Source organism: Gobius niger, assembly GCF_951799975.1.
Source record: "Gobius niger genome assembly, chromosome: 5".
Classification (NCBI taxonomy): domain Eukaryota; kingdom Metazoa; phylum Chordata; class Actinopteri; order Gobiiformes; family Gobiidae; genus Gobius; species Gobius niger.
The window spans coordinates 1,122,319-1,143,215 of record NC_136856.1 but is presented as its reverse complement, the minus strand read 5'-3'; the positions used below and the strand labels follow the sequence as shown (position 1 = coordinate 1,143,215).

Here is a 20,897-nt window from a genome sequence, read left to right as displayed (position 1 = left end):
TTCTTACCTGAGCTTAGACGAGTTGATCCGTACCTGTCTGGTGTTTGTGTCTGTGGAAGAGCTCGGTCGCTTCTAGCTTCACCCCCGTTTGGAGCCATAGGAATACACAGGTAGAGGCCAAATGCTAACAACATCTTTTGGTCTTTTTGCGTGACTGAGCGCATGCAGAATGACGAGACAGGTGCACATCAACTCGTCTAAGCTCAGGTAAGAACATATCTCAGTGTGGGGAACACCCGGCCTCAGGGCCATAGACGGGCCACGAGACCATTCGACCGGGCCCCCCAGCCCCCAGGCGTTTTTCATATAATATAGTATATATATATACTGTATATCAGGGTCGTGATATTACAACAACAGTGACTGACTGGAGTGATGGACGAGCGCTGCATCATGGGGACTGCTAAAATGGACACATGACTGGTCCCTTGTTGAAGTGAAAGGCTGGTGCCTCGCGTGGGGGGGGGGTGGGGGGGGGGGGGCAGGCAGTGATGAGCAATCGGCGCTACACCTCAGCACATGTAAACTGTTTGGGTCAAATGAAACTCTTCATTAGAGTTTGGGAGCCCAGCGAGCGGTTTTCACGACCACAAAGTGTCGCTAAATTGTAATTATAATAATTGATTTGGGTCCTGATGTCAAAAAGGTTCCCTGCCCCGACTTGAACCCTGACGCGCTGGCCAGAGGCGCAGTTTGCCATGAGCCCCCAACAGTCATGGGCCCCATGAACCAGCCCGTTCTTCAGAATCCTGCAGTAAACACTTCATATACACAGTCTTCTTAATGATGATGGTGATGCAGTTACATCATCTCTCCACCACCGCTCTGTGGCGCTGTTCACCCCCCTCCTGCTTCAGTGAGTCAGGGTTCCCTCATGTAACTTCTAATGAGCCGGGACAGACTTTTTACTCACGGCTCCACCAGATTATATTTATAAAGTCAAACCAGTTTATTGTGACTCTTCATGACCTAAAGAACCTCAGCTTCTGCTCTGAGGGAAACTAATGCATTATGGGAGTTGTCAGGTGACCCGCTCCTGCCTAAATGACGTCCTCTCTCCCAGTGCGCAGTTCACCGAGCGGCCACCAGAGGGCCCCTTGCCAGGGCTGGACTGGCCATCGGGAGATTCGGGAGTTTTCCCGATGGGCCGACGTACTTTTGGGCCGATTGAGCCAGTCAGATCGAGATAAGGCCCGTGATTTCCTTTCACCGACCCACAATTAGCGTGAAGAGCCATCAGAGTCTCTATCGTTACGTAGATGCAATTACACAATTCCTCCACTAGAGGGATGTGACGCCTTTTATACCCTGCTGGTGGCGCTTTCTTGAGTCATGGTTCACAGATAATCTCGTAAAATGAGCAATGAGCCTCTGGGACATCACACTCATGCCCCTCACATTGTGAATATAAGAGGAAATAGTTTATTGTAACTCCCTCCAGGACCCACAGAACCTTAGACCTCTATTGTTTATACATTTTCATGCACAAGAAGTGCATGCTGGGAGATATCATGTGACTCCGTCTTGTCCATCGTCATTAGTGCAGTTTGGAAAATCTTGTTTCCATTAAAAGGATTTACAATGTTTGGCCTTTTTGGGACTTCTGTTCTCACTCCACAGCTCTGTAACTCTGTGGTGAGTTTTACCGTTTCATCTTCATCTACACTGGGATCATTTGGTTGGTTTTGAGAAGTTTATTTGTGTTGCAGTCTCGAGAGGAACTTCATTAATGGAACGCACATTTTAAGATTGTTAAGTAATTTTACAAAATTTCCATCAAATTGTAAATGGCAAGATTAAAGTGTTGAGTGCTATGAGGCGTGAGCTTAAATTCGGCAGAAACAAAATGCAACTATTGTCCTCGATTCGTAGCTTATACTGTTTTAGTTCAAGCCAAGGGCTTGAACTACTTTTTTAGATGTTTTTTGTTTTTTTAGAGGGCCGGTCTTGACCCAAAAGTCTCGGGCCGATTTTTTCTGCCAGTCCAGCCCTGCCCCTTACCCACATTCTTGCTTGGGGCCCCTTGGTCCCCGTGCTCCGCCGCTGGCACTGGAATAGTTGCAGGAAAGTTGCCGCATTGATTTGGGGGAATTTGCTTGATTTTGTGTTAATAGTTCTAATCCTGGGGCTGATCAGCAGCTTTCGCTTCCTCTCATTATTTAGATCACGGCTCAAAAGGCAGATTTTCAGTAACGTCGCAGATTCTGGTCACTGATGTAACAGGAGAGAATAAAAGTAAGAGTGCGGTTTACGAAGAGTTTAAAATGATGTGTTCGATATCTAAAAGTGGGAACATGAAATGCCTTGAGTTTGTGCAGCATTAGCGGGTCCGCCTCCCTGAGAAGTGGCTGTGCAGACTTCAGGGACGGAGCGTGGTTAGTGTCTCACCTGCGGCGAGCGGCGGCTAAATCACCCCCGTGTCCCGAGAGTGAACCCGCAGAGACGGGATGGAGCGCTGACTGGAAGCACCGGGACGCTTCAGGAACATGTCAATACTGCTCACGATAATAAAAGAAATGATGCTATTTCAGCTGTTTCCCTTTGAAAACAGGTCGTGGAGAAAAGCACAGGTACAAACGAATTCTCCAAACCCAGCTGAGCGTTTAGTGAAGATCTTAATCCCGTCTTAAAGGATCTGCTATTTTAGCCATTCTGAAGTAAAGTATAGGCATGTGTGAGAAATATAAGTGTTTTTTGGTGTTTTTTTGCAAACCCAGAAGACACGATGCTTTGATTCAGTTAACTCCGCCCCCTCTCTCTGAGCTGATGCAGCCGCTGTAACTTTTGCAGTAGTAGAAATATAAATATCACAGCAAAAAGTTACTTCACAATGCAGGTATAAGGAGTTGACATTTACAACACAGCTTCATAAATGGCTAACACACACAAGCTAACACACACAAGCTAACACACACAAGATGACACACGCTAGCACACACGCTAACACACACGCTAACACACACGCTAGCACACACATGGTTCTAAAAGTGAATCCTCTTTGGTTCTGGTGAAGCTTCACAAACTTCCATCAGAGACGTCACAGAAAAACACTGTTTTGGTGAAAGTCGCCGAATCCCGGAGAGAAAAACAACTTCTGCTGAGCGGCCTCGTCTTTAGGAAGGTTCAATAAAGTCCTCATAAACAAACGCGCTTTTCTCCGTGACATTATCGTTAGGTAAGAATAAAGAACAGGCGTGTCCAGAGTAGGTTAGAAAGAGCTGCTTCTTCACAAACATGACGTCTGTTCAGACGCTCAGGGGGGTTTGTTTGTTTGTTTGTTTGTTTGTTTGTTTGTTTGTTTGTTTGTTTGTTTGTTTGTTTTCTCTGCAGGGGATTTCTTACAACAGAAATAATGAAAACACTGTTTTATAAATTAAAGTCAGGCCTAAGTCATTACGTCACTGACGTCGGGCTCTTCCTGTTTGACTCTAGGATGTAAAAAACGTCAGAGTCACAGCTCAGTGTTTTCCTCAGAGGGCGGAGCCTCAGAGGGCGGAGCCTCAGAGAGCGGAGCCTCAGAGGGCGGAGCCTCAGAGAGCAGGATTCAGGAGGATTGTTAGAACTGTGTGAATGAAGCTAAAAACACTCTGGGTGTTTGTGATCAGGAAATATCAACAACATGGTTAAAAGCTCCAAGAGGTCGATTATTCAGGATATAAGACTTAATGATCTTAACCCCGCCTTAAACAAATAAATAAACACATTTTCTCCAGTTCAGCTTCACCCAAATCTAAATGTCACAGCCGATAGGCCAGAGCGACGCCTTTATCCTCATTGTTGCCGTGTTGAAGTCACTTTATTGACATTTCTTCTTGTTTCTCTTTTGTGTTTTTCTTTTCATCCTCGTTTTTGTCGCTACTTTGATGCTTTTTCCAAGAACCTTTTGGATTTGGGTAAAACCTAAGTGGAGAAAACGTGCTGGGTTCAGGTGGGGGTTATGAGCGTTTCGTGCTCCCCCTCCCCCCTCGTGTTCACAGCGTGAGTGGGCGGCTCGGCTCCGTGCGGGATTAGCATCGCTGAGCACATTGTGTTTGCTTAAACCCACGGAGTGTTTGCTCTGAGAAACACGGGAAACACGGGAGGATCGGCGAGTGTGACCTGAATATGGCGAGCAGAGCCGCCGCTGAGGGAAGGTCTTCGGACCAGTTGCTCTTAGACTTTAGCCCACGGTCCAAACGAAAAACCCGAGGAGATCGAGCCTTTGCTGTCGCCCTAAACTCTGGAACTCTCTGCCTCGGCCAATCAGAACGGCCTCCCCTGTTGACAATTTCAAGTCTCTTTGCACGGGCGTTTAATCCAAGCTGAGCGAGACATTTGATTATGCTGCAGTTTTTATTTTTTGTACATTGTTGAAGTAATATGTTTTTTGTGTGTCTGTATTTTTGCACTGAATATGGAAAGTACTTTGGGGCAGTACTCTGTTTTTAAATGTGCTATATAAATAAACCCTGACCTTTCCCTGTGTCTCTGTCGTCATGGCGATAACGATACTTTCGGGGTCATGTTCCACACGGGTCAATGCATTTCAATCAATATACATTTGTAAAACATGTTATTAATATGTAAAATTAAACCATGAGACGGTTTGATTTAACATGACCAGAAACTACTGCTCACTCCAGCCACAAGGGGCCGCCAAGATTAACAAAGGACACATTCCACATGTGTCCAGCAGAGGGCACTGTCAGAATGAGAGATCCGGATATAAACACATTATAGCCACGTGGTAAATGGACGCCTGTGGTTTGTAGAAACTGATACAGACTTGTTCTTATGATTTATAAAGTCCCAGACCTGTCGCGCTCTGGACCAAATCAGCTCCATTTAAAATGATCATCGTTCATTATGTTTCTCAATAATAATAATAACAATATACCGGAGCGTGAAGCCCCTGCTTTAACTGGTTAATGTGCTCTGTTTGTTACAAGTCTGTTCATGGTTTAGCACCAAAGTCCATCTGACATGTTAGAGCCGTGTGAACCATCTCAGGGAGCCCTTTTCCACCAGGCTGGTGCCGGTGCTGGTTCTGGGCCAGTTCCAGTTTCAGAACCGGTTCTTTCGTTTTCCACTGAAAAAACGCTGGCTCTTGGTTCCAAAATCTGGTGCCGGTCGGGAACCAGTTAAAAGCTGGACCAAGAAACGAGCAGCAGTGATGTCAGCGGCTGGGGGCGTGGCTCTCTCCTCCAACAAACAATCAATATTAGTTGCCATTAGTAAGCCAAAACAGTCTCTGTGGAGGAAACTGTTGTTTTGCTTTATGCTCTTCAGCTAAAACAAGAGTTAGAAAGAAGAAATCAAAATGCTACCAGCTGCTGTGACTGAAACATAAACTTATTTTTCTGTATTTTATAACCAGTAGTGGCTGTAGGGAGACGTTACTATCCATGTTTGATGTTGACTTCCCAAAGCGTTGCCATGACATTAGGCACAGCTCTCATTTTGGTGGAAAACCAAGTCAGTCTGGAACCAACCGGGCACCAGAACCAGCTCTGAACCAGCACCTTGGTGGAAAAGCCCTAAGGGAGGGGCCTCCTGGTGGTTCCAGAGTCAGGACTAAACATGCTGAGGCTACAGTTAAAATCTGAACAGTCTCCATGAGGATGTGAGACAGGCCTCAGGCTGAAAACAGTTTTTATTATTGTTACGTCAATAGCATTTAAGCAAGGAAGGAAAATAATATAATATATACAGAGTTTACCTCAGAGGAGTCGGGTTCTACTGAGATTATACAGAACAGACCTTTCCAGTTTAAGACAGTCCAAGATTTTCTCCCCTTTTTTAAATGCGTGCGACAATATCTCAATCTGTCCAAAGTTACAACCTCAGAAATGGTATTTTTCCATATCTGGGCAGAAGGAGCATCAGACCTGCCCTTCAAACATTATGGACGTTCTTTCCAGCGTCAGAAGGAACTGTCTAATCTCTGTGAGTGTTGAGGTTCCCCGGGATAAACTGTTCTTTTTACCCTGTGCTCTACAAAAAAAACGTTCCTTGCCTTAATTAAACAATGTCAATGTGAAAGTAAATACATCAAGTTTAAAATGACAATCAGAACCTAAACTGAATGATCTACAGGTCAGTCCACTCCTCTGCTGCTGTGGAGCTTTATACGACAGAACATTCCAGTCAGTCATTCGTAATCCCTGAACCTTCTTTTTTACAAATGCAAATTAGAATCAACACTTTTTAACCCAGTATCGACTCCTAAAAAGTAGCCGTTTGGTATCGATCCGCCCATAGATCCCAGTCTGAGGTCCACGTGTCGAGGGAGTAATTACACGTGTAGGTGCAGGTAATTACACGTTAACCCCTTACCTCCCACCTGAACTGAGCACATTTTCTCCAGCTTTACCCCAATCCCAAAGCTTCTGGAAAAAAGCTGTGAAAATAGCAACAAAACTGAGACGAAAACAATGATGGAAATGTGACAAAAAAGTAACGAAAAATTGATGAAAAAGTGACAAAAAATTCACAAAAATGTCACAAAAAATTACAAAATATTGACGAAAAATAACAAAAATGTGATAAAAAAATTACAAAAATGTGATAAAAAAATGACAAAAATGTGATAAAAAAATGACAAAAAATTGATTAAAAAAAATGACAAAAAAATGACAAAAATGTGATAAAAAAATGACAAAAAAATGACAAAAATTTGATAAAAAAATGACAAAAATTTGATAAAAAATGACAAAAAATTGATTAAAAAAAAATGACAAAAATGTGATAAAAAAATGACAAAAAAATGACAAAAAATTGATTAAAAAATGACAAAAATTTGATTAAAAAAATGACAAAAAAGTTACAAAAATAAATTAAAAAAATGACAAAAAATGTTATAAAAATTTGACCAGAAAATGACAAAATGTGACAAAAATAAATTTAAAAAATGACAAAAATGTGAGAAAAAAGTGAGAAAACATTGACAAAAAATGACAAAAAAAATGACAAAAAAGTTACAAAAATGAGTTGAACACCCAACAAAAAAAATGATGGAAAAACTGCTGACGTGAGGAAAAAGATCCTCTGGGTTCAGGCGGGAGTTAAGAGGTTAAAGTACACGCTTCACTGAAGAGTAACGTCATGAAGGAACCAGCTCACCATGACGTCCAAACACTTTGTAGTTTCTAAAATAAGAATCTCTTTTTGCCGCTTGTGTTTTTGAACGTCACGCGTGTAAAGTGTGTTTTTAAACGTCACGCGTGTAAAGTGTGATCGTGATGTGATTTGATGCAACTCTTGTACCGATGTTTTCTGCAGAATCTCAGCGAGTTGACGATGCTGACGATGTTTGAAGAGAACTCGCTGTAAACCGCACTGTAAATCTGAAAGTTTCTCCTCCCCCTCCTCCTCCTCCTCCTCCTCCTCCTCCTCCTCCTCCTCTCTCCTCCTCCTCCTCCTCCTCCTCCTCCTCCTCCTCCTCCTCCTCCTCCTCCTCCGCCGCCGCCGCCGCTCGTTTGGTTAAAACTTCAAATCCAGGTGAAGTGTCGGGGAAACAGCCTGAGGTGAAAGGAGCTGCAGAGAAAGTCTCCCCCTGCCTGGATAATGACTCCCCTCTCTCCTGACTGTACTGTTTACCATCGTCACGCGTGTGATATCCCCCCCCCCCCCGGTGACACCCGACACGATTGCCTTTTTAATGACTCCGTGTAGGTTCTCCTCGCTGTGGCTCCGCTTCCCCGCGACGGCCCCGACAGCTCCGAGGCCCCGCGCGATTCGGAATCTGACGTTTTCATTTCAGAGCGACACGAAAAAGCCGCTCCGCTCCGTCGGCCAGAAACAAAATCACACACGGCGTGTTTAACAAAGCTATTACGGAGCTGCGGTGACACGGTGTTACCTGGGCTCGCCAGTCACGGAGACTCACGGAGACTCACGGAGACTCACCGAGACTCACGGAGACTCACCGAGACTGAACCCAGCACATTTTCTCCAGCTTTACCCCAATCCAAAAGCTTCTGGAAAAAAGCTGTGAAAATAGCGACAAAACTGAGACGAAAACAAGGATGGAAATGTGACAAAAAAGTGACGAAATAAATTGATGAAAAAGTGGCAAAAAATTCACAAAAATGTCACAAAAAATTACAAAAATTTGACAGAAAAATGACAAAAATTTGATTCAAAAATGACAAAAATGTGATAAAAAAATGACAAAAATTTGATAAAAAAAATGACAAAAATGTGATAAAAAAATGACAAAAAATGTGATAAAAAATGACAAAAATTTGATTAAAAAATGACAAAAAAATTGATAAAAAATGCCTGGATAATGACTCCCGGAGACACACGGAGACACACGGAGAGACACACGGAGACTCACGGAGACTCACAGAGACATACGGAGACTCACGGAGACTCACAGAGACATACAGAGACTCACGGAGACTCACGGAGACTCACAGAGACATACAGAGACTCACGGAGACTCACAGAGACTCACGGAGAAGAACTCACAGAACGTCCTGGGGAAATCAGACGTTTCAGAAGTAAAGGCTGGAGAAAAGTCCCCAAAGCAGGAAGTATCCAGATGTTTCTCCTGACTCACAAACCTCACATTCATCTGACCACATCAGTCACATCGCTTTAGAAAGTGTTACTCAGTCATTTTTTTACATAAAGTTTTCTTATTTTTGCTCCAATTTTTCTGATTTTCCCCCAAATTATTCCCCATTTTCCTCACATTTCTTGACATTATTTTGTGCATTTGCAAATCTTCCAACATTATTTGAGTATCGGTATCGGAAAAGTATCGCTCAGGTATCAGTATCGACAACCCAGTATCGCTAAAGCACTGGTATCGAAAAACAAAAGAAGTGATTCAGGAGAAGTGAAGTTTGATCAAACAGGATCAAACCTGCATGAATGAAGCAGGAGCAGAAGCAGGAGCAGAAGAAGAAGCAGGAGCAGAAGAAGAAGCAGGAGCAGAAGAAGAAGCAGGAGCAGAAGAAGAAGCAGGAGCAGAAGAAGAAGCAGGAGCAGGAGCAGGAGCAGGAGAAGGAGCAGGAGCAGAAGAAGAAGCAGGAGCAGAAGAAGGAGCAGGAGCAGGAGCAGAAGAAGAAGCAGGAGCAGAAGAAGAAGCAGGAGCAGGAGCAGGAGCAGGAGAAGGAGCAGGAGCAGAAGAAGAAGCAGGAGCAGAAGCAGAAGAAGGAGCAGGAGCAGAAGCAGGAGCAGGAGCAGGAGCAGAAGAAGAAGCAGGAGCAGAAGAAGAAGCAGGAGCAGAAGAAGGAGCAGGAGCAGGAGCAGAAGAAGAAGCAGGAGCAGAAGAAGAAGCAGGAGCAGGAGCAGGAGAAGGAGCAGGAGCAGAAGAAGAAGCAGGAGCAGAAGAAGGAGCAGGAGCAGGAGCAGGAGCAGAAGAAGAAGCAGGAGCAGGAAGAAGAAGCAGGAGCAGAAGAAGGAGCAGGAGCAGGAGCAGAAGAAGAAGCAGGAGCAGAAGAAGAAGCAGGAGCAGGAGCAGGAGAAGGAGCAGGAGCAGGAGCAGAAGAAGAAGCAGGAGCAGAAGCAGAAGAAGGAGCAGGAGCAGAAGCAGGAGAAGGAGCAGGAGCAGGAGCAGAAGAAGGAGCAGGAGCAGAAGCAGGAGCAGAAGAAGGAGCAGGAGCAGGAGCAGGAGCAGGAGCAGGAGCAGCAGGAGCAGAAGAAGAAGCAGGAGCAGAAGCAGAGCAGAAGAAGGAGCAGGAGCAGGAGCAGGAGAAGGAGCAGGAGCAGAAGAAGGAGCAGGAGCAGGAGCAGGAGCAGGAGCAGCAGGAGCAGGAGCAGGAGCAGGAGCAGAAGAAGGAGCAGGAGCAGGAGCAGGAGCAGGAGCAGGAGCAGGAGCAGAAGAAGAAGCAGGAGCAGAAGCAGGAGCAGAAGAAGCAGCAGAGCAGGAGCAGGAGCAGGAGCAGAAGAAGCAGCAGGAGCAAGAGCAAGAGCAGGAGCAGGAGCAGGAGCAGAAGCAGGAGCAGGAGCAGGAGCAGAAGAAGAAGCAGGAGCAGGAGCAGGAGCAAGAGCAGAAGCAGAAGAAGGAGCAGGAGCAGGAGCAGGAGCAGAAGAAGCAGCAGGAGCAGAAGAAGCAGCAGGAGCAGGAGCAGGAGAAGCAGGAGCAGCAGCACTTCTCCAGGTTAAAGTCAATATGAAAAGGTGTGGGTCTTTCTGAAATGAGCTGCTCCTGAAGTCTCGGCTGTGTTGGTTCCTGAACATGCCCTGCCTGGATCTGAGAAGGTCTAAGAGCGTTTCTTCTCCGTGTGAGGAGCTCCTCGTCGCCTCGTCTCCTCTCACTCCTGCAGAGCTGTCGGAGCGTGTTTGGAGGAAACCGGTGATATCGGAGTTAAATATGGCAGCTCTTTCCACTGCGGTATCAGTGTGAAGTGCCCTCAGCCCCCCCCCGTGCCCCCCCCCCGTGCCCCCCCGGCTCCATTAGCGAGGCCATGAGGGCGCGCTGAGCCGCTCTCATGTTATACTTTACAGTACAGTGCAGTGTTTCTACAGTGGAGCTGCAGGAACAGGAGAAGAACTCACTCATTAGGAGAGCATTACGTAACATCTGACGGGAAACCAACAGTGATCACGTTAATAATGTGCTTAAAACATCACAACTGTTACATGAAAACATTTTTATGAAAGAAAAAGCAGCAGGTTTCTTCCTCCACGGTGACTTTGGGGCATTAAAAGAATGAAGTCAGAATTCAAAGTCATTCAGAAACATTCCATTGTTTTCAAGCTAAATCTAAATGTCGGAGAAACTTTCATTTTTGCTCAGAGACAGAACCTCGTCCAGATCACAAAAACAAACTCAGCTGCAGCTTTTTCCACAATCTTTTGCTCCAATTTGGTTTGAATTCTAAAATGTCCCTTCGATATAAAGTTTACAAATCACATGACCCAGTTTAGTACTGAAAAACGGCTTTATTTCCTGCACTGATGCAGAGCGAGAGACTGTGCTGGTAACTCTCATATGCCTCCTAATATACTTGTATTTGTCTAACATCCCTTCCCCTCTCTCCTCTCTCTCCTCTCTCTCTCTCCTCTCTCCCCTCTCTCCTCTCTCTCTCTCCCCTCTCCCCTCTCTCCTCTCTCTCTCTCCTCTCTCCCCTCTCTCCTCTCTCTCTCTCCTCTCTCCCCTCTCTCCTCTCTCTCTCTCCCCTCTCTCCTCTCTCCTCTCCCATCCCTTCCCTCTCTCTCCCCTCTCTTCTCCCTCCCTCTCTCCTGTTCCTCTCCTCTCTCCTCTCTCTCTTCTCCCTCTCCCCTCTCTTCTCTCTCTCCTCTCTCTTCTCTCTCTCCTCTCTCTCCTCTCTCTCCTCTCCCCTCTCTCCCTCTCTCCCCTCCTCTCTCTCCCCTCTCCCTCTCCTCCCTCTCTCTCCTCTCCCCTCTCTCTCTCTCTCCTCTCTCTCCTCTCTCTCCTCTCTCTCCTCTCCCCTCTCCCTCTCCTCCCTCTCTCTCCTCTCCCCTCTCTCTCTCTCTCCTCTCTCTCCTCTCTCTCCTCTCTCTCCTCTCTCCCCTCTCTCCCTCTCTCCTCTCCCCTCTCTCTCTCTCTCCTCTCTCTCCTCTCTCTCCTCTCTCTCCTCTCCCCTCTCTCCCTCTCTCCCCTCTCTCTCTCTCCTCCCTCTCCTCTCTCTCTCCCCTCCCTCTCTCCTGTTCCTCTCCTCCCTCTCTCTCCTCCCTCTCCTCTCTCTCTCCCCTCCCTCTCTCCTGTTCCTCTCCTCCCTCTCTCCTCTCTCCCCCTCTCTCTCGTCTCTCTCCCCTCCCCTCTCTCCCCCCTCCCCTCTCTGTTTATGATAAATCGTCTGCAGATGAATTCACGGCCTCCACAATACGTCTTTGTTGCGTGCGTTCCTCCGCCGCTCAAACACGGCGGCGATGGGCGAGCGCGGCGCCGACAGCATGATTTGTCTCCTGCCACGTCCGCGCTCCGTGTTAATCTGTTACGCCGCGAATCACAATCCGTCAAACTTCGGGGGGAACACGTCGAGTACGCGGAGATGTTTGTGTGAGTGCGTACTTACAGACGGAGCAGATTCATTCAGTCCCACTGTGTCCGGGAGGTCAGACACGGGTCCAGGAGCTCCAACATGTGTCCAGGAGCTCCGTGTCCAAAAATGTGACAAAAATGTGACAAAAACTCAACAAAAATGTGACAAAATGTGACAAAAACTCAACAAAAATGTGACAAAAATTCAACAAAAATGTGACAAAAATGTGACAAAAACTCAACAAAAATGTGACAAAAATTCAACAAAAATGTGACAAAAATGTGACAAAAAATGTGACAAAAATTCAACAAAAATGTGACAAAAACTGAACAAAAACTCAACAAAAATGTGACAAAAACTCAACAAAAATGTGACAAAAATGTGACAAAAACTGAACAAAAATTCAACAAAAATGTGACAAAAACTGAACAAAAACTCAACAAAAATGTGACAAAAACTCAACAAAATGTGACAAAAATTCAACAAAAATTCAACAAAAATGTGACAAAAATGTGACAAAAATTCAACAAAAATTCAACAAAAATTCAACAAAAATGTGACAAAAACTGAACAAAAACTCAACAAAAATGTGACAAAAACTCAACAAAAATGTGACAAAAATTCAACAAAAACTCAACAAAAATGTGACAAAAACTCAACAAAAATTCAACAAAAATTCAACAAAAATTCAACAAAAACTCAACAAAAATGTGACATCATAATAAATGGATGCCGTCCTGTTCTATAATCAGCTACACATTTGAATTTAATCCAGTCTCATCCAAGCCATTTATTTGCTGTAAATCTATTGTTCCAGGACATTTTTATCTCAACTTACTCGTAAACGTGGTGTCACAGACGAAGGCGATGGAGACTTTTCCGCTCTGTTTTATGGCCTTCATGTTCGGAGCAGCTGTGAGGAACTCCTGTCCTGGTCTAAACCAAACCATAGTCAGGGGCGAGTGATTCTGAATGAGTTCTGAAGCGTCTGGACTGAAAAAGAGCTGCTGTTTTGGGGCTAACGAGTCCGTCTTTGCTCCTGCCATGTCCTGTGGATCTTTAACTATAGCTGTAGCTCTACCCACGGTCTACGAGAGGAACCCCCCAGTATTCAAGCCCATGGTTCCTGTACGTGGCAACATTTTAAAGAGGGGGTGTTCTGCTTTAAAGAGGGGGTGTTCTGCTTTTGTCAGCCACATAGCACCAGTCTATATCTCACTACAATGATGACAAACCTTCTGTTGGTCTGTAAATGCAGTAAATTAGAATAACTGCCTTGTATAAAATGTCTCTCTCAAAATGGCTGTAGTGAATGTCTTGAAATAGGCCTCTGTCTCTTTAACCTCTTAACTCCCGCCTGAAGTGACAAAAAAGTGACAAAAATGTGACAAAATTTGATTAAAAAAAAAAGACAAAAAATGACGAAAAAATGATAAAAATTTGAAAAAGAAAATGACAAAAAAAGACAAAAATTTGATTAAAAAAATTGACCAAAAAATGACAAAAAAATACGAAAAATTGCAAAAAATTGATAAAAAATTTGACAAAAAAATTTAAGAAAATTTGACTAAAAATGACCAAAAAATGAGAAAAAATTGAGAAAAATGTGACAAAAAATGACCAAAAAGTTACAAAAATGAGTTGAACACCCAACAAAAAAATGATGGAAAAAGAATCTGATGACGTGAGGGAAAAGATCCTCTCGGTTCAGGTGGGAGTTAAGAGGTTAAGAACCTCTGAGCCTTTAGACACGCCCCCTCCACACGCTGTCTGTGGCATCAGTGGGGAGGGGGTTCTGCTGAGGAGCAGTGGTTGGTTACTCGGCTGGTGACCAAAGCTCGGAGGCGTCTCCAGGAGGTGGGGGCGTTCCTAGGAGGACTCAGGCAAACCTATCCCTAAAATGGCCGCCATCAGAGTTTTTACAGATTACTCAGAAATACGTGAATGTGCCAAGGCAACACTTCAGCCATGTTTTTAATGAGGGAGTGACAGAATAACATGTTTTTACCATAACACATAATACCCTCCCTTTAAATCCTGCTTGGACTTGAATGCGAGTGGAGAAGCTGGTCTCCCTAATGTATAACTTAACTTCCCTTGTCTCGAAGCCAAACTGGAATATTTTTTGGATTCTCGTCTCCGCTGTTCCAAACCATCTCGGCAAAAGATGTAAAAGCAGAAAACTAAAGCCGTGCGCGTCTTTGCTGTCGCCGCGTCTCCTGCCAAAAGAATATTATGTTCCTCTAAGTTTCCACAAAGCTGCGGTTAATTGCGCAAACACTGGCTTCAAACGGCGCCGTGACACGAGCGTCGGATCCCGCCGCCTCCTCTGCCAAAAAAAGAGTTAAAGATGGCCGCCGACCAAGCGCCGACGAGGAGCTGCGTGCCGGCAGAATGTGCAGCGTTCAGGAGACGGAGAGGGAGGTGTTTGAGCTCCTGTTTGGACGGAGAACAATGGGAAACAGGGGAATGCGGCCCACGCCGTCCAAAACCAGGAGAGGAGGAGATGCAGCCTCGCGATGGAAGAATGGGCACAGAACCCGAGGAGAGAGTCTGCAGTGATGACGGCAGCTCGGATTTAGATGTTGTTCCTTATGTTTGACAAGGTTTTCAAAGCGGGAAAACCTGCAAACCTGGGACCTTCTCAGTGTGAGGAAAAAGAAGGTGGATATTTGCAATAACCCACACGACCATGTAAACACCCTGTGTGACCCAGAGTTACTCTTCTTCTGGATAATATCTCCATCCAAAGGAGCATTAGCTTGTATCTTGTATCTGCTTCACCTTCTCTCCTTCAGTTAATGAAGAGCATGAGCAGAGCATGAGCAGAGTCCTGGGGGGTCAGTCCCAGCACCGCAGAGCAAACAAAGGTGGACTGTTATCTGTGGCCCCGGACTCTTCATTATCTGCTGCTGCTGCTGCTGCTGTTGTTTGCTTTGGATACAGGAGGAAACAGTGGACATGACGTGTATTTGAGTCAGGATTTTCTCTGCTTGGATCAGAATATCACAACTGATCACAGCTGATTATAATGATCATGTGACCTTCACTGACCTGAACCTGAACACTGACAGGTCTGTGCTGTAGGACATGCATAATATGCTCATTCATTGCCTCACCTGAAGTCTCAGCAGATGAAGTTAGTGCTTTATTTGTTATTGTACAAGCGCACGATGAGACTGTGTTGAGGTGATAGTCCTGAGCCGCTGCCACTGAGCCGCTGTGGGTCAACCCGACCAGCCACCCTGACTTCAGTCTCCTCTGATCCTCTGAAACAGTTTGTCAGTGTTTAAGAGCGTGGTGTCCTGCACTGGTACCATCCATCCATTTTCTTCCACTTGTCCGTTGCCGGGTCGTTAATCACATTGCACCAGCCCCTCTAGCGCCCCCTGCAGGTGGTGGGTCCACAGAAGGTCTCATGGTTCTAACCGGGCCTGTCGGTCTCTCATAAGGAGCTTCTGACCCGCTCTGTGTCTGACCCGTCACTTATAGGACCTGTGGGAGACCCTACAGGGGCACGAACCCCCGACACCAGAGCTCCAGGATCATTCAGGCTCAGACCCTCCACCACGTGAAGGTGGCGGCTCTGGGAGGGGAACACTGGTGCTAATGCTCATTAATACCTTTATAATACTGAACGAGCACCCTTCATCTAAAGGGATGTTGTTTTAATCTTTTACACATCCAGCCGTTCACAGGATGTGACGCACAAACGTTCCAATGAGACTGTGATGTGCATGTAGTGGTTCCCAATGTGGGGCGTGGGAACCCTTCAGGGCCTCACAGACTGATGGCACAGACGCTGAGGGAAGAAACTAGGGCCCCGTCTACACGTAACAGGGAATCTCACAAACTCTGGCCTCATCCACACAAAACCGGAGTTTTCTGTCTATAAAAACAAAGGTTTCTCAAAACTCCGGGCAAAGTGAAGATTTGTGAATCCTGCGGTTCTGTGTTTGAGTGTGGACATACTGTAATAACCTGAGTATTGGACCAGGTCACACAGGCAGTTATTTTACGACAAATAACCGTCCCACGTCCGACATGTTCCTCACAGACATAGCAGCGCGGGGGCATTTCTCTGCAGTCATGCAGTTTGAGGCGTAACACCGGGACGCGCCTCTGCAGGAGAACTTTGAGATGATGTCGTCCTCCCGGAGGAAACGGAGAGACCAATGCCACTCTCTTCGCTACTGCCGTTGTTGGAGTCATTACGTGCCAGGTCAGAGGTCAGTCTGAGGTCAGTCTGGTTAAGAAAGTAACCCGCTGTACTCGCCTATTTATCCGACGGAAAAAAAATGGCAAATGCCTTTGTATATGTGGTCTCACAGTTGTTAGGCAGGTCTGTAAAACTATAACGGTGACTTTGGGACTACAGTGCAAACAGCTGCATAACAAATGATGTACGTGCTGCAGAAACGTGTGGAGCGATTTGAACAATTTATGATGAAAAAATAGCGGTTAAGAGTAGATACTGTTTGTGTGTGGACTTTTTGTAGGCGGAGGGTGGATTTATAAATGCCCTGCTACGTGTGGACTAGGCCTAGAATAACCAGAAGCTAATGTAGAACCCGTGTTTCCACCTGCGTGAGCTGTTTCCTGGTGCAGTTCTGGTGTGTGACCATCGTTGGCCTGGTGCCCGGTGGGTCGTAGCTCTGCCTCCTCCGTGTGATGTTATGTGTCTGCGTTTATGGTGTGTATTGTTATGTGTGTGTGTCTCCTGGTGTGTGTGTCTCCTGGTGTGTGTCTCCCTGGCGCCCCCGCGCTGTGCTCCGTGGTACTTGGCACCGGGCCGGGCAGACTTTAGCAGGAGCCCTGGAGGACTTGTCGCCCTCTCTGGGGGTGAGAAACATCCACATAAACAAACATGGAGAGGAAGAGCGTGGGAGGAAGAGGCTGTTCTCTGCAGCCTCACTGCAGAACCGTCAGCTCTGTGTGTGCAGGGGTCAGAGGTCGCTCTGCCTGAGGGGCGGCTCTCGTGGAATCAAACACACGTATGAAGTGCTTCACTGAGAGGCTGGATTTATCTTATCGGTTAAATGCTCTTAATGCCTGAGGGAGAGCCAGTCAATACGATAGATAAACTCTTTTGTCTTTGTGACGGGGGGGGGGACACCCTGCTAACCCTGTAGTTTACACTTCCACATGTTCTGAAGTTTGATCCTACAAGTTTAGTATTACACATTTCAGCCGTTTCTCCACAATGCTCCTGGACTCACAGAGGAGCGGGTTCTTGGCCGTGTGGAAACATCTCCCACGAGCTTAATCCTTTCATCGAGGAGTAAAACACCCACCATAGCTGAACTAGATCGTGTGAAAACCACTACACGTTATGTTTCAGCTGCTTTAGATCAATGTTGTTTTATTCTGGACCAAACATCTGATCATGTAAACAGCCCAGGATCAGATCAAGATGTTTCTGATTCTGATGTTTCACAAAACTCACCAAACTAACGTCCCAAAAGATATAGTAAAACAAGACTAAAAACACCGCCATAAACATGCAGTCCCTTTCAGGCAGCTCCACCTGGATCTGATGAACGAGGGAGATACTTCCAGCACTCTCTGGCTCATGTGAAGCTCTGCATAATCCCATTTCTGGGTAATCTGATTCCCCCAGTGGACATGAAAACGTAAACTCGTGTTCATGATGTGTTTGAGATGAAAAAGCCTCACACATTCCCTCATTAAAAGTGTAAAGTTCATGTATGTACCAGCGCTGGAGTGACGTGACGGTGTCGGGCTTCAAATGCTTTCACTCCATGTGATACACGATGAGTTAATGAAAGTGGGCGGGGCCTTTTCTGGTCTTTCACCCGATGAAAACGCTGATGTTTTCCTGAAGCTCTTCCTCGCACAGAGCCGTCTCCGTCAGCGCCTCCTAAAGCTCCTCCTCGTCCTCGTCCTCCTCCTCGTCCTCCTCTAATATTAGCAGGAATAAGATCATACTAAATATAATGGATGACGTTGCTTCGTACAAAGTCTCTGCCAAAGTTTCCCCTGAATATTTCACGACATAATCTCCTCCGCGCGGGGCTAAATCTGGCCGGGGGGGGGGCTGTCGCGTTGTCACTTTTGGCTGCTCGTCCTGGACCGGATTTCAATACGTAGATGAGTGCCCCCCCCCGCCCCCCCCCCTTTTCCCTCGGACGTCATCTGGAGGTTCGAGAATAGAGCTGCCTTTACCCTCGCGGACAGGTGCGCCAATTACCCAGCATCCCCGGCTCCTCCGCTGCCTCCTCGCCGGGTTCCTCGCTCCTCGCCTGTCGTGGCCTTGTTCACACCTGCTAATTATGCCCTGATGTGCTCTCTGTGTGTGTGTGTGTGTGTGTGTGTGTGTGCTCAGTGTGTGTGTGTGTGTGTGTGCTCTCTGTGTGTGTTCTGTGTGTGTTCTGTGTGTGTGTGTGTGTGTGTGTGTAGGTGTGTGTGTAGAGAGACTTCTTGGATGCTTCTCTCTCTCTCGTGTCCTCCTGCCATGTTTTGTCCACAGATTTGTGATTTTTTCTCCTGATTCTCCACGAACGCGTCTCCAAAGTGACCTCCTCCACGGTGCAGATTAACAACGGGCCGGTTTTTAGGAGACGATGTTCTGTTAAAGCTGCTCGTGTCAGTGTGTGTGTGTGTGTGTGTGTGTGTGTGTGTGTGATGCTCTCTTAAAGCTGCTCGTGTCAGTGTGTGGTTCTAAATCAGGGGCACAGAGAGTTCCTCAGTCTGGATCCATTACGGGACAAACTGGACCGTCCAGGCTCTGGTTTAGGGTCTGTGTGAGCCCCGAGAATGAGCAGGAAACACGATGGTTCAAACATTTTAAAAACTATTTAAAGAAAGATTATTTTTGTCTCTCCACCCGGGCACCCTCAGGAATAAACCTGCAGAGTGTTGGAGAGAATGGGGCTCTATGGACTGGCCATACTGTATGTCCTGTATTCTGGAAGAGCACAGAAGGGCCACCGGCTCTAGGGCCACCGGTCTGGCCTCTCACTTTACCTTACCCTTTCCCCCGGGCGAAACCAAGCTTTACCCAAATCTACAAGCTTAAAAGTAAAGCATCCAAAAACACACAACAAAAAAGTGACAAAAACACAACAAAATATGATGAAAACGTGACGACAAAGCAACGAAAAAAGCGGTGAAAAAACAACAATAACATGAAAAAAAAAAAACGAAAACACAACGAAAAAGTAAGTAAGTAAGTAGTAAGTAGAACATTTATTGTCCCCGTGGGGAAATTCATTTGCAGTGAGTACATAAATACAACAATGACCACAGCAGACAAATCCAAACATCGACAACATACAAAGAACAAACCACGGCCAGTCAACCTCAGTGTGAGTGACAAAAAAGTGACAAAAACACGCCAAAAAGCCACAAAAAAGTAACGAAAAAGCAGCGAAAAGCAACAAAAACATGACAAAAATGCAGCGACAACGACGTGACAAAAAGTTACCATCACTGTTCCAGTTTTTTGCTTATGCTCTCGGTTAAGGCGGGGGGTAAGAGGTTAACATATGTATTTGTGGAAGTGTCGCATTTACGCTGATTTGGGCCAGGCTGGTCAGAGTCCAGGGCCGGTTTCCAGTCCCAGTCCGGCTCAGGTCCATTGCTGCGCTGCCAGGGTTAGGGTTAGGGTTGCACAGCTGTCCATGTGAACAACATCGTACATTATATCACCTGCTAACCTCAGCGTGGGCGCTGTTCAAAACATACCACATCAGAAGTGTTTTCCACATGTTCGTATGTCGTTACCAGAGCCATAGTTCGACCGTGTATAATGTTTATGAAGGGCTTTGACACACATGCAGGTCTCACTGAAGCTCCAGCTGAATCACTGCTTTTCTCTTTTGTCGAGTCTTTTCCAAAGCAACGCGGCACATTATTATCCACACATTCTACAGCAAATGGCCTGATGCAGAACGGAGTGGAATAGATCACATCTGCCTCACGCTGAGCTAATATTACGCCTTATTTATGAGGCTACAGCTCTGACATTTGAAGGTCACCGCGCCGACGGAACGCGAGGAAATCACCACGAGATGTAGAAATCATTTAGCCGCCGCCGTTCCTCAATCCCAGCTCGACGTCTGAGAGACACTGACAGTGACGAGCGAGACAGTAAGACAAAGCTCCTCACGTCAAACGAGCCGTCAGCCACGCATTAACACCCATCGCTTTACATTAATGTAGACTGCTTCATCGTGGAACCACAGGCTGAAGTTTAACACAGTGGAACCACAGGCTGAAGGTTCACACAGTGGAACCACAGGCTGAAGTTTAACACAGTGGAACCACAGGCTGAAGGTTCACACAGTGGAACCACAGGCTGAAGTTTAACACAGTGGAACCACAGGCTGAAGGTTCACACAGTGGAACCACAGGCTGAAGTTTAACACAGTAGAACCACAGGCTGAAGGTTCACACAGTGGAACCACAGGCTGAAGTTTAACACAGTGGAACCACAGGCTGAAGTTTAACACAGTAGAACCACAGGCTGAAGGTTCACACAGTGGAACCACAGGCTGAAGTTTAACACAGTGGAACCACAGGCTGAAGGTTCACACAGTGGAACCACAGGCTGAAGTTTAACACAGTAGAACCAGGCTGAAGTTTAACACAGTGGAACCACAGGCTGAAGTTTAACACAGTAGAACCAGGCTGAAGTTTAACACAGTGGAACCAGGCTGAAGGTTTACACAGTGGAACCAGGCTGATGTTTAACACAGTGGAACCACAGGCTGATGTTTAACACAGTGGAACCAGGCTGAAGTTTAACACAGTGGAACCAGGCTGAAGTTTAACGCAGTGGAACCAGGCTGAAGTTTAACACAGTGGAACCAGGCTGAAGGTTTACACAGTGGAACCAGGCTGAAGTTTAACACAGTGGAACCAGGCTGAAGTTTAACGCAGTGGAACCAGGCTGAAGTTTAACACAGTAGAACCAGGCTGAAGTTTAACGCA

General features: G+C 46.2%; 2 protein-coding genes across 3 annotated transcripts in view; one reads left to right on the top strand and one right to left on the bottom strand.

The window, feature by feature from the left end:
* Window positions 1-20,897, top strand: part of il1rapl2 (interleukin 1 receptor accessory protein-like 2) — a 545,467-nt gene that overhangs the window by 177,791 nt on the left and 346,779 nt on the right. The gene's annotated exons all lie outside the window — the stretch shown is intronic.
* LOC306963445 (uncharacterized protein) lies at window positions 8,417-11,855 on the bottom strand (the record flags this gene model as incomplete). The annotated part of the gene is made up of 4 exons (XM_079557012.1): window positions 8,417-8,560; window positions 9,537-9,614; window positions 9,677-9,826; window positions 11,787-11,855. 4 exons carry the CDS (start codon window positions 11,853-11,855, stop codon window positions 8,417-8,419), a joined length of 441 nt encoding a protein of 146 aa, XP_079413138.1.